Source organism: Saccopteryx leptura, chromosome 1 (genome assembly GCF_036850995.1).
Source record: "Saccopteryx leptura isolate mSacLep1 chromosome 1, mSacLep1_pri_phased_curated, whole genome shotgun sequence".
Lineage (NCBI taxonomy): Eukaryota > Metazoa > Chordata > Mammalia > Chiroptera > Emballonuridae > Saccopteryx > Saccopteryx leptura.
Window position 1 is genome coordinate 313,431,060 of NC_089503.1, and position 27,148 is coordinate 313,458,207.

General features: G+C 46.1%; 2 protein-coding genes across 9 annotated transcripts in view; one reads left to right on the forward strand and one right to left on the reverse strand.

Moving 5' to 3' along the window:
• Positions 1 to 27,148, forward strand: part of XRCC6 (X-ray repair cross complementing 6) — a 223,839-nt gene that overhangs the window by 164,942 nt on the left and 31,749 nt on the right. For 3 of the 8 annotated variants that reach the window (XM_066358519.1, XM_066358520.1, XM_066358521.1), the window contains one exon: positions 25,512 to 25,602. In XM_066358519.1, coding sequence (XP_066214616.1) covers positions 25,527 to 25,602 — 76 coding nt within the window. In that variant the 5' untranslated portion in view covers positions 25,512 to 25,526. Of the gene's footprint in view, positions 1 to 24,839; positions 24,926 to 25,511; positions 25,603 to 27,148 lie in introns of those variants that run through there. The other 5 variants (XM_066358517.1, XM_066358524.1, XM_066358522.1 and 2 more) reach the window with 4 other exon arrangements.
• Positions 150 to 24,666, reverse strand: DESI1 (desumoylating isopeptidase 1). The gene is made up of 6 exons (XM_066358505.1): positions 24,329 to 24,666; positions 9,316 to 9,337; positions 8,130 to 8,199; positions 5,008 to 5,117; positions 4,223 to 4,345; positions 150 to 2,602 (listed from the first exon to the last, which is right to left on the reverse strand). The coding sequence occupies exons 1-6, from the start codon at positions 24,414 to 24,416 to the stop codon at positions 2,509 to 2,511; spliced, it is 507 nt and encodes a 168-aa protein (XP_066214602.1). The 5' UTR covers positions 24,417 to 24,666; the 3' UTR covers positions 150 to 2,508.

Here is a 27,148-nt window from a genome sequence, read left to right on the forward strand (position 1 = left end):
GCAAAGTCAAATTTGAGGGAGACAGATGGAGAAGCCAGGGCTTCTTCATGTTGGACACGCACCAGGCCTTCAAGCATGACACAAATGAGGCAAGCAGAAGTGAGTTTATTGCATTAGAAAAAACATAAAAAAAACCCAGCAAACACCTCTGTACTAGATAGTTATTAGTTTAATTTCAAGGCCAAAAAGGAATCTCAAAGGTACAAGCTTTATTTCTGGGAGGGGTTGCCGGCCTCATCCCTTCTCCTTCCCTGTCCCTTTAAACCAGTGGACCTCTATGCACAATTACACACATTGCTCACTTGTCACTCTGCTCACCCATACACGCTGAGTGGAGCTAGCTGGGCACAAAGAACATGCCCCTGAGGTGCTGGGAGACAGAGAAATGTGAGGATGGGTTGGGGGGGGGGGCAAGCCTGAGCCCAGGCTCCCAAAATTAGTGCCTCTGGAACTTGGGTGGGGGAGGGAGGGAGAGCTTGCTTTCCTGCAGGGTTCCAGAGCAGACTGGCTTATTGATCCCTCCGTCTCTCACCTGGGGCACAGGAATTGGCACAAATGGCTTCTGGGCATGAAGGGGACTTTCAATAAACCAAGTGACTCAAAGTCTCTTGGGAGCGATTTCTCAGTACAGCCCTGGGTCTGGAGGTGACTGCTGGAAGGCGTGAAAGCAGTTATGCCTAGAGATGGGACAGGTGAGAGAAGGAGCCTGTGAAGCGCAGTGCCCTCTGGCTAGAGCTGTGTACAGAGAGGTCTGGAGCAAAGGCCTGACAGAGAAAGAGCCTGGCAGAGAGAGAGGGCTGGGCAAGGCAAGCTGGAAAAGGAGAGAACTCCAAGTGGGAAGAATAGTGATGACCTGGACCATGCTGCCTTCCTGGGAGAAACCCAGCCTGACACCCACTCCCTATGGTCCATTCTGCCAGTGGGTCATTATTAAATAAGAGTCCCTGCTAGTTTTTGCTCTAATGTATCATTACCATGCATTCTGGCAAATCAGTGCGCCTTGAGAAGAATTAAACTGCTCATCGGTTGGCCTCCAATCTTAAAAGTTCCAAAATATCACTTGACATTATAGCTGGTCATCATGGATATGCCCCTGGTCAGGTCACAGGCAGACCCTAAGGCAAAATAACATCTTTCTCTCTAGCTGAGACCCTGATGATTCCAACTGCTATGGCTGATGGCAGAAACAGGTGGAAATGAGGCCAGAGGTGAGTATCAGCTCTTAGGAGAGGAAAGGCACCTGCTGCAGGCCAGACCCCAGGACAGACAACATAATTCAAGTCTGAGAAGTAGCAGGTGGGGCCCAAGAATGCCAGAGCTGGGGTGACTCGGGTACCTGGCAGCTCTGAGTCCTCTCTCTACCTTTCCTTCCTCAAAAGCTAACTTAATGGGAGGCTTAAGTGGAGAAAGGAAATCTGAAAGCCTCTCTAGTTAAGAAACTTCCAGACTGTTCCCTGCCTATAAGCTCTTGCAGCAGCTCATAAGGAAAATGCTCATGCACACCCCCAATCATGCTTCCTTAAAGTTAACACATTTAGGAAAATGTACAAATTCCTATCAGAAAGAACTCTAAATTTTCTTGCCACTTTGATTTTGCATTATTATTCTTTCTGTATCTGGGATGTTTACCTGGAGCAGACAATCATTTCTTCTCAGTCCCTAGTCAAATACTGCATATTGGTCTCGGTGGGGTGGGTACAGTACAGGGATTGCAAATAACCTACATTATTACTTGCAGACAAAGGCGTGGGTCTCTGCCGCTCCAGCCTAGAATTCATTAATTATGACAGCTCAACTTTGCTGAGAAACAGCAGCCTGTAGGCAGCAAGGCAGGGTCTCCAAAATCGATGTCAGAGGTTTGCAGTCTAGGAAGAAGGAGGAATGGCTTTATCCCGTTTTCTCTGCCTGACACTTGCTGTCACTCTCCCTTGATCCTGAGGCTTCTCTGGCTGCTCCAGCTCTGCCCATGGCCTTGCTTAGGGTAGATGAGGGAAGGTGCACAGGTTGTGGCCAGAGTTCACTTAGCTTAGCTGAGTCATCCTGAAACTGACTCCACGTACATCAACTCCTTTGGTTTGTTTAATGCTAGGGAAGAACTGCTTCCAGGTCATGGCTGTTGTAAAACTCACCTGGGTAGGGCATGGGCGTTCTCTGGAAAGAGGTTCTAGGTTGGGGCTCCCCCAAACTGTGGTTCCTGCTTTCTGCTTAAACAAACCCCCTCACTTTCTTGAGCGTGGAGGACACTTAGGAAGCAGCATCACAAGTGAAGTCACAGACAAGACAGCCTTAATAAATTAGTATAATACTATTAGAAGGGATGGCGTTCTGCTCTGTTTCTCAGCAGCGTTGTCCTACATGCAGCCTGACGATCTCCTTCCCTGGGAAATTTAAAAAGCTGTCCCCTGGTTGTTAGCTCTGATGTAAAATTATAAAATAGAAATCTGGTAGGGTTTGTTTTGTTTAAAAAGGAAAAGCCCTGATGAGGCAGGGTGGTCCTATGCAGTCCTGTTAGCTCTGGCCATTGGGTCGGCCCACAGTGCTCCCTCCGGGGGGCTGGATCTGGATGGAGTCCAGGAGGGGCCGCAGGGCCTGTCCGAAGGGGCTGCGGAGAAAACAGACACAGGAGCTGGGGCGGGCCCTTGGGAGTAGCTGCTGCACTGGCCAGTGCACCCAGCTTGTCGCTGGTGCAGTGGTACCACCACACCAGGAAGAACACTGTCACCTCATTGCATTTTCTCACCTTCCTCCCACATGGCTTTCCATGGATGAGCTCTCCAAATAGCCTGCTCTGCATTCTGACTCCCGAGGTATATAGATGCTACCTTCTCACTACCTTTGCCTCTAGGTCCAGGTTTGCTGCTGCTTGAACAGGCTGGTTACACATAGGGAACTAGAGTTTCCTGTACTTTCTGTACTTGTTTCTGTAATTCTCATGGTACAAGATGATAAAAATGGCTTAATGAGGAAGTTCAGGTTTAAAAAAAAGGACATGAAAAAGGTAAAGTCAGGAGTGAGAGTCCTCTAGGAACTGAGGTCTACTAGGGATACAGGGAAGAGTCAAGAAAAATGACAAACGCAGGTTGTCAAAAAGGTGCTAATGCCACTTTGTAAAGGCTCCCAATTTGTTCTCAGAGGAGCTGAGCTGGAGAAAACACTGCAAACACTGTATCTTAGAGATGTCCCAAGATTACTTCAACTTTAAAACAGGTGCCCAAAACACACCTCAGTTACCGGGTTTTTTTCTCTTCAGTGGATAGTGCCATTTTTGAAAACTGTCCCCAAGTTCAAAGGGAATAAAATATTCCAAAGCACAAACAGATGAAACTGAGAAATATAAACCTTAATTCAGACAAGCCCAGGAACTCCACTCATCAAATAGTAACAAGCAAGAACATTCCAGCTATTCAAGTTTGCTAGGGCCCCATAACCTAGATCCTTTAGTAAGGTGGTGGGTTTAACACACCTACCAAGAAAGGCAGGGCCAGTGCTGGGAGATGGGGCTTTCCTTACCAACTTGACATGGCAGCCTGGTTTCCTATGCAACTTTTTCCTGAGGGGTTCGTACCCAGGTGTGAGAAACAGCTCACCTTGCTGAGCCTGCTAAACCTGCCAGGATTCCTGTTGGACAGGGTCCTAGTTTAGGAGAAACTGAGTCAAGAGTCAGCAAATGGACATGGTCCTGGAGTGGTCAACAGCAGAGGAAGGGAGGGGTGTGATGGCTTTGGGTGGGTGTGTGTCCTTTTAGGGAACACTGCCTGGATGATAGCCCACAAGGTACTAGGGCAATTAGAAATCTGTCTTTGAGGATGTCCAAGAGCAGGGGAAGGAAGACTGACAACAAGCCACCCTCCTATTTCTTTGACCTATTCTCTGCTCCATTATCTAAAACTGTATTTTAAGCAAGTGCTTCTGGGGAGTGGCATGCTTCATGTGCACTGGGGAAAGACAGACGCCAGGATTCTGTACAAGTGGGTTTCTAAGTTCTGCAATTGTACTGAGGCCAGGGTACAGTGGTCCAACTCCAAGTAGGGTGAAAGTAACAGGTGAACATCAGTGAGTAGAAAAAACAGTGGCCTTCTGTGTTCAGAGCTGCCATTGTGACAGGGTCCACCTGGCTTGGGAGGATTCTGCCAAGACCAGGGGAGGGCAGACGTGGGCAGAGGAATGGCAGTGACTGTGAATTGGAATTTCAAAGGCAGGGGCAGAGACAGAGGCCACTTACGTGGACAGAACTTCAGAAGGAAGGTCAGTGATGTAAGAAGGGATCTTCCGCCCGGTCAGGAATTGTGCCACTTCGTTGCTGAAGGTGTTGCAGTTGTGTTCAAAGAGGTTGTAAGCCTCACCTCTGTACATTGTGAGAAAGGTTTAGAGAACAGAGATGAGTCAGCAAGTACATGTATGCAATAACTCAAACCAGGTAATGGAAGGGGAGCACAACTGAATTTGAGGGCTGTGGTTTCTCTTCTCCCCCACACTCCAAAGGACTTCTTGGTCTGCCTCACTGAAAACAGATTTTGAAGGCAAGGATGGATATAAACATGAGTTTCCTCTACAGTTTCAGCAGAACCTTTACATTCACAAAAGCAGACCTCTGGGATTAGAGTTTAACACTTACTGAAATCCACTAAAGACTCTTTAAGAGAAAATCTGCTCAAGTTTGTATTTTATCCTAACCCCTCTACAAATCCTGATTATTTTCAGGACAACACACTTGGCGAGTGTGGGTTGAGAGCAGCATTTGCTGAAAGAGCAGGAGCTGATTTTAATCAGAAAGAATCAAAGTTTCTCAAAGTTTCAGCAGAAGGTCTGCTGGGATGGAATCTCAGCCTCAGAGCAATGCTGAGGTCTTCTGTGGGATAATTGCCTTCTCTTCATATTTATTCAGAAAATACTGGGCCAGACCTGTATGAGTGCTCTGGGAGATATGACCTGGTGGCTGCCCTCTGGGAGCAAATTATCTAGTGGGGAAGACAGACACTACTAAACATCACCCCTGTCTCCACTCACCGGAACAGAGACTCCCCCAGGGAGGACAGGTACTCCAGAAAGATTTCTTCTGTGACTTCTGTGTTCCCCACATCAACCACAGAGTCTGGGGGCCCAAGCAATGTCCCTCCCTAAAAGAGCCAACCCAAAGAAAGAAAGAAAGTCATTAAATTACCATCTCCATTACTTTGTTAATGTGCTTTTCCATGGAAGACCACAAATGCTCTGTTCCAGTAGCTTTTAACTTTCAGAGCATCCAAGGCAGATAAAGAGTGTTATTTTCCACTTGTAACAGGGCTACAAGGGCTTAGAACTTCCTGGAGACTTTTCATAGCTAGTGCTAGAGAGACAGCTAAGAAGTCGAGCTTCTAGTTTCTGGTGGGCCCTAGGAAGCTGAATCTCATGTAGATCAGACTTCTGATGCTGTCCATTCATTCAGTTGATAAAGATAAGTACCCAGGCCCTGACCGGGTAGCTCAGTTGGTTAGAGCATCATCCTGATGCACCAGGGTTGTGGGTTCAATCCCTTGTCAGGGCACATACAAGATTCAACCAATGAGCCTGACCAGGTGGTGGCGCAGTGGATAGTGCATCGGACTGGAATGCGGAAGACCCAGGTTCGAGACCCTGAGGTCGCCAGTTTGAGCGCAGGCTCATCTGGTTTGAGCAAGGCTCACCAGCTTGGACCCAAGGTCGCTAGCTTGAACAAGGGGTTACTCGGTCTACTGTAGTCCCACGGTCAAGGCACATATGAGAAAGTAATCAATGAACAACTTAAGTGCCGCAACGAGAAACTGATAATTTATGCTTCTCATCTCTTTGTTCCTGTCTGTCTGTCCCTATCTACCCCCCTCTGACTCTCTCTCTCTGTAAAAAAAAAAAAAAGATTCAACCAAGGAATGTATAAATAAGTGGAACAATAAAAGATGTTTCTCTCTCTCCCTCCCTTCCTTTCTCTCTCTAAAATCAATAAGAAAAAAATAATATTAAAAAAAAGATAGAAACCTAAATTCTTAAGTCTTCCTTTGCCCCCAACATTCCTGATCATGGGGGCGGAGCAGGACAACTTGAAATGACTCCCACCTGACAGGCCATCTTTTTTTTTTTTTAATTATTTTTATTTATTCATTTTAGAGGAGAGAGAGAAAGAGAGAGAGAGAGAGAGAGAGAGAGAAGGGGGAGGAGCAGGAAGCATCAACTCCCATATGTGCCCTGACTGAATAAGCCCAGGGTTTCGAACCGGCGACCTCAGCAGTCCAGGTCGACGCTTTATCCACTGCACTACCACAGGTCAGGCTTGACAGGCCATCTTACTACGCCTATGTTCATAAGGTAAGCAGCCAGTGTTTCTAGTGACACATCTGATATCTTGAATCCTAGTAAAATGTGAAAGACTGTTTGAAATCTGGCAGGCTGGTAAAATATTTCCACAATTCAGTTCTTCTATGGTTTGTAAGAATAATCTAATGATGCTGAAAGGGTTCCCCAGCCAAGAAGGGGGTTAATGGCCCCTGAAAGGTCCACAGAAAGTCCTTAGTCATGGGTTAACAGACTGCCACAGCTGACTAAGGGAGTGATGAGGCTGGTGGGGAAACCAACCAAGGGGGAAGCAAAGGAGCACTGGGGAGGACAGAGCTAGGAGTGAGCTGGGGAAAAGGGAGAGCACTCTAGCGCAGAGCTCCCTGCAAAGACCATGAACTTGTGCAACAGCAGTGAGCACCGACTACATGCCTGACACTGGTCCAGGCACTGGGGAAGGAAAGCATGGTGAGCAGGAGGATCATGGTAGCCAGAGAAAAATTATCTCAGAGTTACAAGAGACTAAAAGGTCACCATTCAACCCCCCTATTATCATTCATATAACATATGTATTGAGAACTTACTACGTGCCAGGCCTTATGCTAGGCACCGGGGGTGTGATGTGGACAAAAGAGATGAGATTCTTGCCCTCAGGAGCTTTTATAGTCTAGCGGGGAAGGCAGACAAAATAATCCCATAAACCAAAGTATTATTACGAGCAGCAATAGGGTCTCGCTGGAAAAGTATGGAATGGTAGTACATATGACAGGGAACTGTCCTCATCTGAAGGGTCAGGGAAGACTTGCCCGAGAAAACTGACATTGAGCTCAAATTGGAAGGATGGAGAAGCATCATAAGGTGAAGGATTAGGAAGGTGGACTGAAGTCAAGACACGTTCAAACATCCAGAGTGTGTTCAAGGAGTGAGAAGAGAGTGGCGGACCAGGGCATGACTTGAAAAGAGACCACTCAGAGCAGGAGACCAAGACCAATTAGGGCCTTGGAGATTGCACTGAGCATTTTGCTTTTCGTTCCCAGAGCAATGGTGAGAGTTCTGACTTAAGTCACGGAATGCCATGGTCAGATTTTCATTTTGAAAAGGTCACTATGCTTCTCAGGTGGAGAACTGACTGATGAATAAGAGCGCATGTGCTGCTGCGGTCCAGGCTCGACACAGGTGGCCTAAGGGGAAAGCTCTGGAGAAATGGGGACAGGTGAAGAGCGGCTGATTTAGAAGGTGGAACTGACTAGGCTTTACGAAGGATTTGTTATAGGAGGTGGGGCACCAGGGAGAAGAAACCAAGAATGACTTCCCATTTATGAGTATCAAAATGAATGGCTATGTGGTCTTTGAGTATCTCCTGTGACAACACTTAGGTAGCTTAGATAGAAATATTTGGGAAAATGGCTTTTGCTTTAGAGTTGGAGATCCCTGAGTTTTAATACTGGTGCCACTTACTGGCCGTGTAACTTTGGGCAACTCACTTCACCTCTCAAAGCCGTCGTGCTCCACTTCACACTGGCTGAGTTCATACCATGAGCGAGGCATGGAGCTGGTCACAGGGACAGAAGAGTGAGACACAGTCTCAGTTCATTTCACCATAACATGCTCAGTGTAATAAAGAGGGACCCAAAACTGCCATGGGAGCAGAGAGGAGAGCAATTGGCTAGAAGCTCTGGGAAGGGTTTTCTTTAGTTGAGTCTTAAGGTAGCTACAAGGAACTATGCCAGGCCTACACACACTGGGCTAGAAGCCAGAACACACAGAGCTGCGGCCAGCTGCTGGTCTCTGGGAAGCCCCAGGACCCTGAGAGTGCAGGACAGAGTGTGGGGAAAGACACTCACCGGGGGGCAGCTGGAGATACCGCCACTGCCGAAGAAGAACTCATCCTTGTGTACAACTATGGAAGTGTGCCTGCAATGCAGAGAAGGGACAGAATAAGCCAGGAAACTTAAAGCCAGCCTGAGAAAAAGTAATCACCACACTGCAGTGAGAATCGTTTCTGCCCAAGGAGATGACTGTGGTCAAGTGCTTTATAAAACTAACCAAACAAAGGCAAGATAAATACAATAGATTAGGGTGTCTAAACTTTGCCCATATTGACATTGGGGCTGGATGATTCTTTGCTGTGGAAGGCTGCCCTGTGTCGTACAGGACGTTCGCAGCATCCCACTCTTCAGCACTCCCATCCCTCAGTCCTGACAACCAAACATGTCTCCAGACATTACCAAATGTCTCAGAACTGTCCCCATTGAGAACCACTGCTGTAGATCACATGAGGAGAGTCCCTAGAGACTCACCCTAAGATTGACAAATCAATTACTGAAATAAAGACTGCAGACCTTCCAGGCTTTTTATAGGAGCAGTTCACCTGGACCAATACCGAGGGGAAGACCAGATGATGTGAAGTATAGACCTGTTTCAGGTGAATGTATCCATCCATATTATTTGGTTCAAGTCAAACAAAGCAAAGGGTCATTCTGATCAATCCACTGTCAGCAGGGTCCAGGAGTCAAGACTGAATACTGACCTATGGTTTGCTCATAAATGGAACTGAGAGCTCAGCCACCATCTTGCTTTCTGACAGGGATGGGTCCAGTAGTGAGAGACCACAGTAGTAGTGTTTTAAGGCAGACAGACAGACAGACATGTGGGGCCTGGAGACTTCTGTAATTAGAAACCTTCAGCAGGAGGCAGGACATCATTCTGCCTTTCTTTAGGACAAGGTTTCTCAATCTCAGCCCCATTGCCATTTTTAGCTGAATAATACTTTGTTGCAGAGTGCTGTCCTGTGCATTGTAGCATCCTTGGCCTCCACCCACCCACCAAAAATGTCTCCAGGCACTGCTAAATGACCCGGGGGGAGGGGGCACAAAATATTCCCTGGTTGAGAACCACTGCATTACAACTTGAAGATTTACAATATGGAGAGTTAGGTTTCAAGCTGGAAGCCACAGACTAGTATCTGAAGTGCCCAGGTACAGCTTTGTTTCATAAACCAGTCAACGTAAGGAGTCCCACCCAACTTACCAGATGCCTTCCAGTTGTTTCCCTGTGGAGAAAAGAAGAGATTTAGCCACTTGGGACTAAACTAAATGGCCTCCTAGTCTGAGTCAGAAGTCACTTAAACCCAGAGTAACCCATTATCAAGCTCTGGAGGAACTTTCTATGAATCTAATACTCCTGCAGTATGGTCTTTAGGTCGCAACAGAGGTATGTTGTGTTAAGTAAGTTGAAAAAAGCCTTGGCCAAGTAGCACAGTTGGTTAGAGCGTCCTCCCAATACAAGGTTGCAGGTTCGATCCCCGGGTAGGGCACATACAAAAGAATCAACCAATGAATGCATAAATAAGTGGACCAACAAATCAATGTTTAAAAAAAAAAGTAAGTTGCCCTGGTCAGATAGCTCAGTTGGTTAATGTCATCCTGAAGCCCAGAGGTTGCCAGTTTGATTCCTGGTTAGGGCACATACAGGAATACCTCAATGTTCCTGTCTCTCTCTCTCTCTCCCTTCCTCTCTTGCTAAAATCAATAAATAAATGCTTTTTGTTTGTTGTTTTAGATTTTATTTATTCATTTTAGAGAGGAGAGAGAGAGAGAGAGAGAGAGAGAGAAAGGGGGGGAGGAGCAGGACCCATCAACTCCCATATGTGCCTTGACCAGGCAAGCCCAGGGTTTCAAACTGGTGACCTCAGCGTTTCCAGGTCAACACTTCATCCACTGCCCACCACAGGTCAGGCAAAAAAAAGAAAACATTTTAAATGGAATAGAAACCATGGCTCCTTCCAGATAACCTACTGATGGCTCAGCGGTTAAGAGTACAATAGGTTGCCTGACCTGTGGTGGCGCAGTGGATAAAGCATCGACCTGGAACACTGAGGTTGCCAGTTCAAAATCTTGGGCTTGTCTGGTCAAGGCACATATGGGAGTTGATGCTTCCTGCTCCTCCCCCTTCTCTCTCTCTCTCTCTCACTCCTCTCTCTCTAAAAATCAATAAATAAAATATTAAAAAAAAAGAGTACAATAGGTTGATGCCTGGCAAGGCACATATGGGAAGCAACTACAAGTTGATGCTTCCGGCTCCTCCCCTGCCTCTTTCTCCTCTCTCTAACATGAATAAATAAAATCTTTTTAAAAAAGAGTACAATAGGTTGAGATCTTAGCTTTTCTTCTTGCTAGTGGTGGATCTAAGCAAATTCACTCAACCTCTCTGAGCCTGTTTCTTCAGTACAGTTGTGACCAGTAATGGTAATGTATAAAAGCACCAGTGTGTGATACACAGAAGTTTGGTAAATGGAGACTACTATTAGGTATACTGCCCTCCTTGGGGAAAAGGGTAAAAACCTCCAAAAGAGAAATAAAATTTGACTTTGGGATTGGTGGGTAAGAGCCAAGAACAGATTTCACCAGTGAACTAATATGAGATGCTGCATCTATTTTACACACAAACATTTCATTCTTTGCTGCTATTGTTACAAGGCTAAATGAAATAACAAAGGAAAATAAATGTAACAGAGTTCTTCTGCATCTCTTCCAGCTCCAGAGGCCAGTTGGCTCCTCAAGAGATCTGCTGATCTGGCCCAAAGATCACAAATAGACACAGGGGTTCTGGCTTGGGGTTTCTGGGGCAGCCCCTAAAGACTGTGGGGCAGGCACTGCACTTATCCAAATTGAGCTAAAATTACAGAAAGGTGGATCAGAAAATTGGTGAATGCCAAAGAGCAGTGGTAACCCATTTAGGACAAGCATCTTCAAATATTGGCTTACAGGGGCTATAAGATAAAGTGGCTTGGATTTTCATCCTTTCCAACTGACTCTAGAAGACCACTAAGTTTCCTCCTTCCAATTTATTATGTGTAAATGAGGAGATTAACATTGCATTTTTTTTAGCGCCTGAGGCATCCTTAGTGCCTGGGGCCAACTTGCTCTAATTGAGTTTTGGCTGCAGGAAGATAGGGGAAGTAGAAGAGAGAGAGAGAGAGATGATAGAGGGGCAGAGGTAGAGAAGCAGATGGGCACCTCTACTATGTGCCCTGACCGGTAATTGAACCCAGCACACTGAGCCGACACTACCACTGAGCCAATTGGCCAGGGAATATTGCGTTTTAAATAGAGCTGATGTACTCTTTTAGACTGCCATTTATAAAACAGCTTGCTGTCTAAATGGCAGCAAACTGTTGATTTCCTTGAAGACAGGTGTTGGGCAGATAAAATATATTATGCTGGCCCTGGCCGGTTGGCTCAGCAGTAGAGCGTCGGCCTGGCATGCAGGAGTCCCGGGTTCGATTCCCGGCCAGGGCACACAGGAGAAGCGCCCATCTGCTTCTCCACCCCTCCCCCTCTCCTTCCTCTCTATCTCTCTCTTCTCCTCCCGCAGCCGAGGCTCCACTGGAGCAAAGATGGCCCGGGCGCTGGGGATGGCTCTGTGGCCTCTGCCTCAGGCACTAGAATGGCTCTGGATGCAACAGAGCGACCCCCCAGAGGGGCAGAACATCGCTCCCTGGTGGGCATGCCGGGTGGATCCCGGTCGGGCGCATGCGGGAGTCTGACTGCCTCCCCGTTTCCAGCTTCAGGGGAAAAAAAAAAAAAAAAAAAAAAAAAAAAAATATATATATATATATATATATATATATATATATATATATATATATATATTATGCTCACTTTGTTAAAGATGGCGCTGCCCATGTAGAAGCCCACTGCCCAGGTGATATTAATGTGTGTTGGGGACGGGCTGTGGGCAGGCTGGATCCTTTAGCCTGGGACTTGGTTTTAGGACTAAGCCTTTCTCACCCTTTTTGATGTGGGGTGGTACAATCCCATCATGCCTCAGGTAAGTGACTTTGTATTAGAGACTTCCCTATTTTGTATATTGGATTAAAGATTTTGATTTCTACACTATAAAATGGGGGCAGACCGGGAGCTTGCTCTCTCGGTTCCTGAGATTAGCATTAGAGAGGAGAACAGAGAAAGGCCACCTGGGGGAGGACAGGAGAAGCAGCCAAGATGGCGGAGTGCTGAAGGAAAAGCCAGTTTGTGCAGAGTTTGTGCAGGGAGAAGAAAGGAGATGGGGAACAGAGGTGAATAAGGCTGATGAGCTAGAAACCTTTGATTCTAGGAAACTCAGATAAGTCAGTAGCTTTGTGAGCACTGAATGAGTGGGTTTTGGAGCCCAGTGTGTGTTTTCACTTGCCCGCTGGGTGCAAGCTAGGATTAAAGATGATGGCCCATCAGTTTTTGGCTCCGTTGTTTCTTTACCGACTATCTGAATCAAATGCGAACCTTCATGTGAATGGCCACGACAGTGGCTCCTGGCCCTACAACATGTAATAGTGCAGTAAAACTGGACTGATTAAGGATACTGTTTTCTTTTGCCTGTTCCTTCTTTCATTCCATTTGGGAGGAACACTACACTCATAAGAGCAAGTACAGTGTAGTGAATAAGAATACAGGTTCTGGTGTGGACAGGCCAGGTCTGAATCCTACCAGTTCTATTAGTGAACTAATGTTTACTTAGTGACTACTATATTTCAGGCACTAGAGATACACTGGTAAACAGAAGAGACAAGAATATATATATCGGCCCTAGCCGAGTGGCTCAGTGGTAGAGCGTTGGCCTGGTGTGCAGGAATCCTGGGTTCGATTCCCGGCCAGGGCACACAGGAGAGGTGCCCATCTGCTTCTCCACCCCTCCCCCTCTCCTTCCACTCTGTCTCTCTCTTCCCCTCCCGCAGCCGAGGCTCCACTGGAGCAAAGTTGGCCCGGGCGCTGAGGATGGCTCCATGGCCTCTGCCTCAGGCGCTAGAATGGCTCTGGTTGCAACAGAGCAATGCCCCAGATGGGCAGAGCATCACCCCCTGGTGGGCATGCCGGGTGGATCCTGGTCGGGCACATGCAGGAGTCTGTCTGACTGCCTCCCCGTTTCCAGCTTCAGGAAAAAAAAAAAAAAAAAAAAGAATATGTATATCGTGCCCTGGCTGGATAGATTGGTTGGTTAGAACATCGTAGTGAAGCACAGAGCTTGCTGGTTCAATCCCTGGTCAGGGCACATACAGGAATGGATCGATGTTCCTGTCTTTCTCTCCCTTTCCTCTTTCACTAAAATAAATAATAATAATAAAAAAACTGCATGGCACTTATGCGGTGGGGGAGGGGAATCAACAAGTTATAATAATAATGAACATAATATATTATGTTAGCAACAATGAGTGATATAGGAGCAGGATAAGGGAGATTGAGAGTTTCAGGGGTGGCTAGGGTGACATTTGAGTAAAGACCTGAAGGAGACAAAGAAAGGAGCTATGCAGAAGTGGGACAGGCCAAGTGTATCTGGAGTGTGTCTGGAGTGGGGGAGGGGTGAGGAAGAGAAAAGTAGGAGATGAACAGAGGCAATGGAGGACCAGATCTCACAGAACCTTGTAAAAGTTAAGAACTTTTCTAAGCCTGAGTTGTTCAATATGGTAGTCACTGACCACATGTGACTAGTTCCTGTTTTACTACCATATTTCAAGTACTCAACAGACACATGTGGTGAGTGGTTATGGATAGACAGTAAAGATATAAACATTTCCATCACTGCAGAAAGTTCTCACCCTGACCAGGGTATCTCAGTTGGCTAGTGTTGTCCTGATACGACAAGGTTGCAGGTTTGATCCCCAGTTAGGGCACATACAAGAATTAAACAATGAATACATAAATAAGTAGAACAACAAATCAATGTTTCTCTTTCTCTCTCTAAAATCAAGAAATAAAAAAGTTCTACTAGACAGGACTGTTTAAACGTTAGTTTCCTATTCTGTTAAGAAAAAGGAAAACAGCTTGACCAGGTGGTGGCGCAGTGGATAAAGCATTGGACTGGGATGTGGAGGACCCAGGTTCGAGATTCTGAGGTTGCCAGCTTGAGCGCGGGCTCATCTGGTTTGAGCAAAGCTCACCAGCTTGGACCTAAGGTCGCTGGCTTGAGCAAGGGGTTACTCGGTCTGCTGAAGGCCCACGGTCAAGGCACATATGAGAAAGCAATCAATGAACAACTAAGGTGTTGCAATGAAAAACTGATGATTGATGCTTCTCATCTCTCTCCGTTCCTATCTGTTCCTATCTATCCCTCTCTTTGACTCTCTTTCTGACTCTGTTAAAAAAAAAAAAGGAAAACATAATATGATACATGAAATATGCACAGTGCCTGGCATATAAACACGTGCCTAAAAAAGGCTCACTCATTTCCTTCAGGCTTTAGAATTTGAAAGTTTTATGGCTAGTCTCATAGCACCTTGGTATTAAAACTACCTATTTTTGTGTCTTTCTTCCCCATTAGACTACAACTAGCTCAAAGACAGAGAAGTCTGTTATGCATCTTTGTAAATCCAGTACCTAGCAAAATACTTGGAATGCAGGTGCTGGATTCCCATCTGTTGGGATGAAGTATTCTGGTTTGTTAACTCTGTTGGTTGACACACAGTGCTATAGAGGCCAAAGTTCTTAACCCCAATCTCAGCTGCCCTAGCTTGTTATTCAAATAAGTTTGCAATCTTGGCATACTGCATTCTGTGTTAGCTATTGCCCTCTCAGATGCCTGTGCCCAATGACCAGGAAGAGAGCTGGGCAGATACATCAGTTCTAACTCAGTCTTACTAAAAGAATGGAGTTTTGGAGAGGGCCTCAAAGACCATGCTGTCAGTTAATTTACAACGGAAAAACAAGTCAAAAGTTGTAAGATACAAATCCTCCTTTATTTTCTTGATAGTCTCAGTATTATCACTAAATTTGCCTGTAAACTAGATGTGACGCTTCCTCCTTATTCAACTATATCAAGGAACACCCAAGATCTCATCCATTATAGAATGGTAACAGGGACTATAGAAAAAAAGATCCTCTGAGTCATTCTTTCATTTATTCACCCATCTGCCAAACATGTGGAGCCAGTAATATTTAAAATGGATTGAGTGGATTTACTATCTTTTAATTTAAAGCACTTCATAGTTATATTTTCTCTCTCTTTTTTTAAGATTCTAGTTTTTTATTTTAGAGAGAGGAGAGAGAGAAAAGGGGACAAGGAGCAGGAAGATAGAAAGAAAGATAAGGAACAGGAAGATAGTAGTTGCTTCTCATATGGGCCTTGACTGGGCAAGCTCAGGGTTTTGAACAGGAAACCTCAGCATTCCAGGTTAAGGCTTTATATCCACTGTGCCACCACAGACAGGTCAGGCGATCTTTATTCTCATCCATCTGTACATGGAAAAGTAGGACAAATATTTACTAACATCATTTTATAAGCAAAGATGCATGGTTTGTCCAGCATAAAAACAGGAAAAAAGCAAGTTATGATGATGTACTTAATAGAGTAGCTCAGAAAGAAACCTATGGGTAGTTTCTTGGCAGCCTGCTCTCAGGAGGGCAAGAATGAGGGCCATAGCCTCCTTCATAGGGTGACAGGCAACGGAAAGCGGGACTGGACTGATCCTTCACTTTTCAGCTAGACTGGGTGAGGGTAGGTGAGTAGGAGGTGGTGGTTTAAGATAAATTAGGGCACAAGGCCATTTTGGGACAATGAATTAGGCTCAGTGGATATTAGCACATTACAAAAGCAGATTATTTTCCCACTAGGATTTCCTCAGCAAGCTGGAGAGCAGGTGGGTCAGGATGGCTGCATGTCTCCAAGTTTGTTAGCATAGCCAATACACTTATTTTGAGGCCTATGAAGTATGCATATGAAATTAAGTGGAAGTCATAAATATTAGCCTTGTTTTTCATCATCAATAACAGAAAAAGCGAGGTCCTCACTAGTCAACTTTCTATTGATTGTAAGAGTAAAATGAGTATATGAAGGTCCAAGAGAAACTACTCCATCTACCTCCTCATCAATTAAGATAGATGGAGCTTGTGCAGATAGACATACATGCTGGTTGTAAGATATGCTCAAGATCAGCAGTTAGTATACTGCTGGTGCTAAACAAGTGTCTATTAATAAGCATAAAGTGGACGATGATGATGATGGGGCTCCAGGGGCTGGAGCAGCAGCATTAGCTGATCGGTATAAATCAAATGTAGCTCCAGCTCATCTCAAAGATTCCTCCCCTAACGACAAAGTGTTTTTAGCTGGCAGTGTCTCATTGTTAAAATTCATTTATTTTATTTTATTTGTTTATTTATTTTTAAGTGATAGGCGCAGAGACAGTGAGACAGACTCCCGCATGTGCCCCAACCGGGATCCACCTGGCAAACCCATCTTGAATGCTCGAATCAACTGAGCTATCCTCAGTGCCTGGGGCGGACGCTCGGATCAACTGAACTGTATTAGCTAGTTGGCAGTTTTTTAATCAGCTGGTTAGTTCAGTAATTTGCCAGATTACCAGCAATGTGAAGGGGTTAATATTAACTTAAAAAATCAGCTTATTCTCCTCTGGGAACACTGGATAAATATCGAATCTAGGTGGGAAAAAGAGGAGATGTGCATAACATAAGTGGGTCTCTGTAAAAAGAATATTGTAAAAACATCCTATTGGCAGTAGAGCCTTATCCTTTAGGCAGAGAAAGGTTATCACAATTTCAAATGCAATCCATTGTTAAAAACTGAGAGGGCAGCCTGACCACGCGGTGGCACAGTGGATAGAGCGTCGGACTGGGATGCGGAGGATCCAGGTTTGAGACCCCGAGGTCACCAGCTTGAGCGTGGGCTCATCTGGTTTGAGCAAAAGCTCACTGGCTTGGACTCAAGGTCACTGGCTTGAGCAAGGGGTTACTCGGTCTGCTGAAGGCCCACGGTCAAGGCACAAATGAGAGAGCAATCAATGAACAACTAAGGTGTCGCAATATGCAACGAAAAGCTAATGGTTGATGCTTCTCATCTCTCAGTTCCTGTCTGTCTGTCCCTCTCTCTGACTCTCTCTCTCTGTCTCTGTAAAAAAAAACAAAAAACTGAGAGGGCACTTTAATACTGGAAAAAAAAGGTAGATTTAAAACTACTTAAGACTTTATTACTAGGATTCCTTGGAGTCAGTTCAGGATTCTATTCTAGCATAAAAATAACTGATGTGTATCTAACCTGTGGTGGTGCAGTGGATAAAAGACCAACCTGGGATACTGAGGTTGCCGGTTCAAAACCCTAGGCTTGCCTGGCCAAGGCACATATGAAAAGTAACTATGAGTTGATGCTTCCCGCTCACCCCTGTCCCACCTCTCTCTCTCAAATCAATAAATAAAATCTTAAAAAAAACAAACTAACAAAAAACTGACGTAGGAGGAGTTCTTTTCCTCAGTACTGACAGGGTTCCCTCTTGATCACTGCTTGTTTTCATCAGTCAGCCCTTGTAGCAATGCTTTCAGGTAGGTGTACAACATCCCACCATTCACTCAGCTTGTATGTACTGAATGCCAACAGTCTGGGGATACAATGAAAAGTGCTTGCCCCCAATGGAGCTTCTAGTCCCGTTGGGATGGGTGTGGAGAAAGATGAGAAAACAAGCAATTATAAAATAAAATAAAATAAAATAATAAATACTGTTAAAGGAGAGTACAGAATGTTATCAGCATATTAGAGGAACAGATGACCAAGATTTGAAGGGTGTTGTTTAGGAAAAGTTTCCTGGAAGAAGTGACATTTTAGTTGAGACTTATGAGTATAAGTTAGCCAGGCCACAAGACAGGGAAAGAAAAGTATCCCTGGCAGGGGACGCACAGCCTTTAAAAAGCCTAGAGGTCCCGTGGCCGGTTGGCTCAGTGGTAGAGCGTTGGCCTGGCGTGTAGAAGTCCCGGGTTCGATTCCCGGCCAGGGCACACAGGAGAAGCGCCCATCTGCTTCTCCACCCCTCCCCCTCTCCTTCCTCTCTGTCTCTCTCTTCCCCTCCCGCAGCCGAGGCTCCACTGGAGCAAAGATGGCCTGGGCGCTGGGGATGGCTCCTCGGCCTCTGTCCCAGGCGCTAGAGTGGCTCTGGTCGCAACAGAGCGACGCCCCAGAGGGGCAGAGCATCGCCCCCTGCTAGAATGGCTCTGGCAGCAATGGTACAAGGCCCCAGATGGGCAGAGCATCATCCCCTGGTGGGCAGGCCAGGTGGATCCCAGTCGGGCACATGCAGGAGTCTGTCTGACTGCCTCCCCGCTTCTAACTTCGAAAAAATAAAAAAAGCCTAGAGGTGAACAAGAACTAACCTGGTTCAGTCCTGGTAGGGTGCACCTTTCTCCCCTACGGTTCTGCGAGAGAATCGAGGGCTAATGCCCATGGTAGTTATTGGGAGAATGAGAAAATAGTCGCTAAAATTATGTCCTCTAGGGCTTAATTCTTTGTGGAACCCAGCTGAGAAAGGATCACAGCACTATGTTCAGTACATATACAGGTGAGGGCAGAAAGAGAAGCAGGAGCTGGGTCACAAAGGGCTTTGTAAGCCACACTAGTTTTCAGTTTGTCATAAAGAAGTTGCATGATAAGAAAAAAAAAAAAAAGAAAGAAAGAAAGAAAAAGAAATTGCCATGGTAGGCCCTGGCTGGGTAACTCAGTTGGCTAGAGCATTGTCCTGATACATCAAGATTGTGGGTTCAATCCCTGGTCAGGGCACATACAAGAATCAACCAATGAGCCTGACCAGGTGGTGGCGCAGTGGATATAGCATTGGACCGGGACGTGCAGGACCCAGGTTTGAGACCCCGAGGTTGCCAGTTTGAGCGTGGGCTCATCTGGTTTGAGCAAGGCTCACCAGTTTGAGCCCAAGGTCTCTGGCTTGAGCAAGGGGTCACTCGCTCTGCTGTAGTCCCTCCCCCCCCCCCCCCCCCCCGTCAAGGCACATATGAGAAAGCAATCAATGAACTAAGGTGCTGCAACAAAGAATTGATGCTTCTCATCTCTTTCCCTTCCTGTCCCTCTCTCTGTCTCTATCTCTGTCATCCCCCCAAAAAAAAGAATGTTAAAAAAACAAAGCATCAACCAGTGACAGCAGGAATAAGTGGAACAATACAATGTTTCTCCCTTTGTCTCTATCCCTTCCTCTTTCTCTAAAAATCAATAAATAACACATAAAAATAAAAAGAAACTGCATAATCACTAAAGATTTTGAATATTTATTGAGTACCAGCTCTGACTGACCAATGGGGACCCACAGAGGAATGAGACAGTCTTGTGCTCCAAGAGCTCAAGGTTCTTGCTGAAGTCTTTCTGACACATCCAGCCCACCATGACCACTCCCTTCTTTTATATTTATCGTACCCATATCCATAAGTTTTTAGACCTGAGAACAATTTTGAGATAAGCTTATAGAGAAAATAAATGTGTGAGAGAAAAATAAAAATAAACGTGGTGATTGAAGGACAGTAATATTTTCTGGGAAGCATTCTAGGAGACAGAAGACTAGGAGACAGGGTAAAATGGCAAAGTCTACATCATTTCTGGAGAATAGAGAATGACTGTAATAGAGCTAGATGGGGTCTTATAACAAGGAACTGCCATAATAAGAATAACAGAGTACTGCTGATGAAGGCATAATAATTTAGTTTGAGAAAATGAAGGCTAAGAGGGGTGATCATAAATCTATGATTAGGAATGCCACATACACATTGAGCCCATGTTCTTATCCAAACTAGAAACACTTGGCCAAAGATGTCTTTATAAACATGGACATGGTACCTACTTTGCATCAACTATAAGGGAACACATTACACAGGAGAGGTGGTATAGCAACATGACTGAGCACATGAGCTCTGGAAGTCAGACTGGAGATAATAAAAAGGATCCATCCCACAAAATTGTGGTAAAGATTATAACACATGCAAAGTTCTCAGAAAAAAAGAAAAGGTCTGGCATATAGTAAGTTCTCAATGGGTGCTAGTCATTAATATGCTTCTATAAGTCTTGCTAAAATCGGGAAACAAACTGGTTTTTTTAAAGGTTCAAATATATTTAGAAATGGAAAATCAATATATGGCTATTAACAGAACTGGGACATATCCAACGTTAAGGTTAGTGATGTCCGGATGGGATGAAGCAGTAAGACAATGCCCATTTTCCGTAAGTTTTCAACTCTAGAAAGTAATAACTATTATCCTGGATAACTTTGTTTTTATTACTTTAGCAAAAGGCATAAAAGCAATATGGGAAAAAAATGGAGAGGAGAATTAGATTTGGCTACTTCTGCCTCATCTTTAAATCCCAGATTAAAAGTCACTACTCCTGGTAACCCTTATTTAAAGTAGGTCTTGTTCTTTTTATTTACTAATTTTAGAAAGGAGAGAGATCAATTTGTTGTTCCACTTATTTATGCATTCATTGACCCGGGGTCGAAGCTGCAACCTTGGCTTATCGGGATGACACTCTAACTGAATTACCTGGCCAGGGCAGGTCTTATTTTCTTTCTCGGCACCCAATTTGCTTCCTGCACAGCCCAGCACTTACCACAATATTTTATTATTTTATTTGCTTATTGATTTTTTTAACACTTTTTTTTTCTGAAGTGAGAAGCAGGGAGGCAGACAGACTCCCGCATGCGCTGGACTGCAATCTACCTGGCAAGCCCACTAGGGGGAGATGCTCTACCCATCTGGGGCTTTGCTCCTTTGCAACCAGAGCTATTCTAGTGCTGAGGCAGAGGCCATGGAGTCATCCTCAGTGGGTGACTTTGCTCCTATTAAGCCTTGGCTGTGGGAGGGGAAGAAAGGAAAAGGGGGAGGGGGGAGAAGCAGATGGGTGCTCCTCCTGTGTGCCCTGGCCGGGAATCAAACCCGGGACTTCCGCACGCTGGGCCAACACTCTACCACTGAGCCAACCGGCCAGGACCTGCTTATTTACTTTTAATTTCTTCCCCACTAAATAGCTCCACGATACACAGAGTATCTTCGTTCATTACATCATCCTTAGTTAAGTGTAACACATAGACAGCACACAGTAGGCACTCAAGAAATAGCTGCTGAATAAATCTTGAAGCAATAATCCATAAAGCCCTTTTCTGCTAAAATCAATAACTAGTAGGTAAAAGAACAAAAAATATATATATCCAGTATAAATGGGGAGGCATTTATTTTGAGGTCTAGGAAATATTTAATGCCTCACTATGATCAAATTAACCAAATGGCTCCATTCCAAGTTTAGCTAGAACTTGACTGATGTAATCAATCTCTTAGTAACAGGCACCTAGCACAAACAGTGACTTTGAAAATTTTGCTCTTAGATTTGCCTAATTTTAACAATCTAGGCCCAACTCCTGTCAAATAAAGGCTCAGATACATAGAATTACCTGAGGAGCTTTTTTATTTTTATTTATTGATTTTAGAGAGAGAAAGGGAGAGACAGAATCATCAATCTGTTATTCTACTTATTTCCACTTATTTATGCATTCATTCTTTGCTTTTTCATAATCTAAAAAAAAAATCTTTTATTTATTTATTTTTCTGAGAGACGTGGGAGAAAGAGACAGAGACACAGACTGGAAAGGAGAGAGATGAGAAGCATCGGTTTGTAGTTGCAGCACTTTAGTTGTTCACTGATTGCTTTCTCGTATGTGCCTTGATGGGGGCGGGGGTTCCAGTTGAGCCAGTACTCTCTGCTCAAGCCACCGACCTTGGGCTTCAAGCCAGCGACCATGAGGTCATGTCAATGATCCCATGCTCAGGCCTGCGACCCCTGGGATTTCGAACCTGGGTCCTAAGCATCCCAGGTCGATGCCTTATCCACTGCGCCACCACCTGGTCAGGCAAAAACACTTTTATTTATTGATTTTGAGAGAGAGAGAGAGAGAGGAGGGGGGAGGGAGGAAGTGAGGGAGGGAGGGAGGGATAGGGAGAGAGATAGACAGACATCAATCTGTTTCTGTATGTGTGCTGACCGCGGATCCAACTGGCAAGGATCCAACTGGCAACCTTTGCATGTCAGGATGATGCTGTAACCAACTGAGCTATTTAGCCAGGGCTCATTGATTGATTCTTGTATGTACCTTGACTGGTTAATCAAACCCATAACCTTGGCATATCCAGACGGCACTCTAACCAACTGAGCTACCCCAGCAGAACCTGAGGAGCTTTTTAAAAATACTGATTTTTGGGCCTGACCTGTGGTGGCGCAGTGGATAAAGCGTCGACCTGGAAATGCTGAGGTCGCAGGTTCAAAACCCTGGGCTTGCCTGGTCAAGGCACATATGGGAGTTGATGCTTCCAGCTCCTCCCCCCGTCTCTCTCTCCTCTCTCTGTCTCTCTCCCTCTCTCTCTCCTCTCTAAAATGAATAAATAAAATAAAATAAAAATACAGATTTTTGGATCAAAACTGCATAAGAGTTTTATTTAGTACTTGGGTGACAAGGCTTTAGAATCCATATACAATATTTAAAACATTGCTTATTTTTAATAGATAATACATATATGTAGCATACAATTCAAAAGGTACAGGCCCTGGCCAGTTGGCTCAGTGGTAGAGCGTCGGCCTGGCGTGCAGGAGTCCCGGGTTTGATTCCCGGCCAGGGCACACAGGAGAAGCGCCCATCTGCTTCTCCACCCCTCCCCCTCTCCTTTCTCTCTGTCTCTCTCTTCCCCTCCCGCAGCCAGGGCTCCATTGGAGCAAAGATGGCCCGGGTGCTGAGGATGGCTCTGTGGCCTCTGCCTCAGGCGCTAGAGTGGCTCTGGATGCAACAGAGTGATGCCCCAGATGGGCAGAGCATCGCCCCCTGATGGGCATGCCGGGTGGATCCCGGTCAGGCACATGCAGGAGTCTGTCTGACTGCCTCCCCGTTTCCAGCTTGGGAAAAATGCAAAAAAAAAAAAAAAAGAAAAAAAAAGGGGGGGTACAAAAATGTTACAGCAAAGTCCCTCTTCCACTTCTGCCTCCTGTTTTTTTTTTTTTTTTTGGTTTGTTTTTTTTTCTGCCTCCTGGTTTTAAGTTCACTTTTTCATAAGCTGTAACTGTTACCAATTTCTTTTGCATTCTTTCAGATAATTATTTGCCTAAGCAATTACATATACCCTTTGCTTTAAACACACACATGCATATTTAAAGAACTGTTCTAATTTTGTTTCTTCTATTCCCATTTAACAATATATGTTGAAAATGAAGGTATCTTTCTGTTTTCACAAGCACCCTAGGAGGTTCTGAGATGAAGATGATATAGGAACCACTCATTGGCCCAGGATTAAGAGGTTAAGTTCAACTCACTACACAGCACATTAGAAACTTAAGGAGAAAAGATGCCCTTCATAGTAACTTGCTTACTTGACCGCTGCCCTCTTGTCTTGTGCACATGAACTAAAACATTCTCTAATGACTCCATAAGCCAGGAAAAATTATTCATTCAAATGGATGTTGCCAAAGCTGTTCCATTTTCAATTTCTGGAATCTTTCCTGCCATACATCACCTGAAATCAGTAACCCGACAATCTCTACAAACACAAGGCATTTTGGTTATAATGAGCTTTGATCTACACTGATTTTCTCTCCTGGCAGTTAGGTAGTTTAATGGAACACAGCTGAAATACTTCCCCTACTAATCCTACTGACACCACAGTACAGTAGTATCCAATCCTTCCCTAGAACTGCTTTCTTACCATCTGGGCAAAAGCAATACCACACTGTCAGGCTGAATTCTCGAGTTCAGGCTCCAGTAAACCTGACTTCATCACTTCTAAGGTCAATGATTGGGTCCCTGTGTAGCTCTCGCTTTATCTTCCCACCTACTCTAAAGACTGCAGAAAGAGTTTCCTTTTGGCACAGAGGAAAGGCTCTCTTCTGCAGTGTCTCCTTCACCACGAGGGGCACCACGCGGCAGGCATCTTCACCTCCACGTCGATGAAGGAGCTGGAGGGTTCGTTAGGCGAGCTGGGAACCCCCCTGGACCCAGCGCCGGCTTACCCGCCCCCCCCCCCCTAGCTGAAGGGGCTCTGAAGAGATAGGGGAGGGCGTGATTCCTCTCCATCCCTTCCCCCTGGATTCAAACGGGATATACAGAGCCCCGAACCTCAAACACTTTCCTTCTCCGGCTTTTCTCCATCCTCTGGGCCCCACGTCTCCCTCTGAGCCTTGGCCCAGGCCTCCCCATCTCGGCGGCCGTCGGGCCCTCCTTCCCGCCCGCCCACAGCCCCCTCACCCAGCATGATGGGGCTAAGCCGCCGGGCCAGGCCCTTGGACAGGTCGTACACGTAGAGTTTCACCGGATAGAGATTTGGCTGCTCCATCCGTAACCGTGGCGGCGGCGGCCAGGAAGTCCCTCTGACACCTGGCAGCGGCTAGGACCTTCCCGTACCCGACCAGGGTGGGGAGCGGAAGGAGCGTGGGGGGAACCGAGCCTGAGCCCAGCCTGAGGAGCGGGGGAGAGGCTGCTCTGCGGTACCCGCACCCCCACGCCCGCCACCAGCAACGACTACTGTGAGGTGACAGAGCCAGGACCGGCAGGTCCGCGCGGAAGAGGACCGGAGGCGGGGACGCACTTTCACGCATGTGCATACCATCCTGACGGGAGGCTAGGGGCGGGATTTCGCTCGAGGGGGCGGAGCTTTTGTGGACCTGATGGTGTTAGTTAGGGACTTGCGTAGAAAGGAGGTTGTAGGAGTGGGCGTGTCGGCTTGACAGAAAAAAATGCGCACTATGCGTGATGACGTAGACGTTGAGTGGGAGCGGGAACTGGAATCCGCGCGTGCGCGGCGCTCCACCTACAAACCAAATTGATTCCTTCCCTGTGCTTGAGGTAGGCAGGAAGTGTCTGTTCTGTTTCTGTTGCTGCCTGGCCTGGGCTGGCCTGGTCCTGCATTGCTCATTCAGTGTTGCGCGTCCCTTAACCTCGCTATAGGGCAGGGTCAGCCTGGAATGTGCGGCCCGAGGATAGAGACAGCCTCTGGTTTCGGTTCTTTCCTCCTGGGGGAGGCGGCACCTGGCCTTGGAGGTCCGCCTGCACCTGCGACCCTAGTGGGCATGGCAGGCTGAAGACTTGAGGGAGATTTAGGGGCGTGATAGGGTCAAATGGGTACGACGGAGTATCCCGGCGCGGAAATCCTTCAAATCCATATGGTGCTGGAGGTGAAACGGAACCTTTTTCAAGGGATAGCTAAGATGAGGCTGCTGGATGCTGGAATGATACCCAAGCCCATTTACCTGAGTCTCAATTATTTTTTTTTTATTTTTTATCCGAGTCTCAATTATTGAGTGCTCTCGAGACCGCAGGATCCAGCATCTAAATTCCTTAGGAGTAACCACAACCCCTTAGAACAGATCTCAGGGTTGATATTTTTAGGTTTAAGTTTGCTCGTTCCTGATCTTACCTTTCTTTCACCTAGCCAGCAGTTACCAACATGTCAGGATGGGAGTCTTATTACAAAAACGAGGGTGATGAAGAAGAAGAACAAGAGGAGGGCCTTGAAGCAGGTGGTAGGTGACTTGAACATGCACTGTTCTATGTGTGGAAGACTTTCCCTACCTGTCTCTGCTGGGTGTCCTTTCCTTTTTTTTTTTTTTTTTTGTATTTTTCCGAAGCTGGAAATGGGGAGAGACAGTCAGACAGACTCCCGCATGCGCCCGACCAGGATCCACCCCGCACGCCCACCAGGGGGCGATGCTCTGCCCACCAGGGGGCGATGCTCTGCCCCTCCGGGGGGTCACTCTGTTGCGACCAGAGCCACTCCAGCGCCTGGGGCAGAGGCCAAGGAGCCATCCCCAGTGTCCGGGCCATCTTTGCTCCAATGGAGCCTCGCTGCGGGAGGGGAAGAGAGAGACAGAGAGGAAGGAGAGGGGGAGGGGTGGAGAAGCAGATGGGCGCTTCTCCTGTGTGCCCTGGCCGGGAATCGAACCCGGGACCCCTTGCACGCCAGGCCGACGCTCTACCACTGAGCCAACCGGCCAGGGCCAGCCTTTTTAATGGCCTACTCTTCTCTCCCCAGAAGACATCAGATACCTTTCTCCCTTTCAGCTTTGCAGAGCTACCCTAGGCTCTTTTATTCATGTCCTAGTCTAGTCTATGGGACATTCCTACCCTTAAACTTTTGGTGGACACTGGTAGATTAACAGCTTTGGAGACCAGTAAATGACCCTGAACAGTGGTATCTTTTGTCACCTGAGATGGCTTAAGGTAAGCCTCTTTCTCACCCAAGGAGGTAGTTTTATTCATTCTAGGACTTCAGCATAAAAATGTCTTCACCCTGCAACACTTGCAGCAACCAAGGAATGTACATTAGCAACACAGTTACAGGTGTCATTCCCTCACCTTAACCTCTAGGTTGGGAGTATATATTCAGCCAACGTAGCAACACACATCAGACAAAGAAAGAGAAATAAAGGGTACATGTAGTCTACATACTGGTTAATTTAAGTCCTGGGTAATCTGACCAAGTGGTGGCACAGTGGATAGAGCATCAGACTGGGACAGGGAGGACCCACGTTTGAAACCTGAGGTCATTGGCTTAATTGCAGGCTCATCCAGCTTGAGTGTGGGCTCACCAGCTTGAGCGTGGGGACGCTGGCTTGAGTGTGGGATCATAGACACAACTGACCCCTTGATCGCTGACTTGAGCCCAAGGTCGCTGGCTTGAATAAGGGGTCACTAGCTTTGCTGTAGCCCCGGGTCAGGGCACATATGAGAAAGTAATCACTGAACAACTAAGGAGCTGCAGCAAAGAATTGATGCTTCTCATCTCTCTCCCTGTCTGTCTGTCCCTATCTGTTCCTCTCTCTGACTCTCTCTCTCTGTCAAATAATAATAATAAGTCCTGGGTAGAAAACTTTAAAGTTTTTTTAAAATTGAGAAACATATAGAAAATATTGAAAAAATGGAGAAAGTTTACCGTAATCAAATACAACTACTACTAGCATTTTGGAATTTTGCATATTTCCTCATTTTTTTTTTTTTTTTTTTAGGTGAGAATAGGGGAGATAATAAGGCAGACTCCCACATGCATCCTCACCTGGCAACGCTATCTGG

Coding starts and splice junctions, on each gene's coding strand:
- DESI1 (XM_066358505.1), bottom strand. CDS start 24,416: ATGGAGCAGCCAAATCTCTATCCGGTGAAACTCTACGTGTACGACCTG. Junction 5,118..8,129: donor GTATCTCCAGCTGCCCCCCG/GTGAGTGTCTTT, acceptor TGGCTCTTTTAG/GGAGGGACATTGCTTGGGCC. Junction 2,603..4,222: donor CCTTCTGAAGTTCTGTCCAC/GTAAGTGGCCTC, acceptor TTTTCTCCGCAG/CCCCTTCGGACAGGCCCTGC.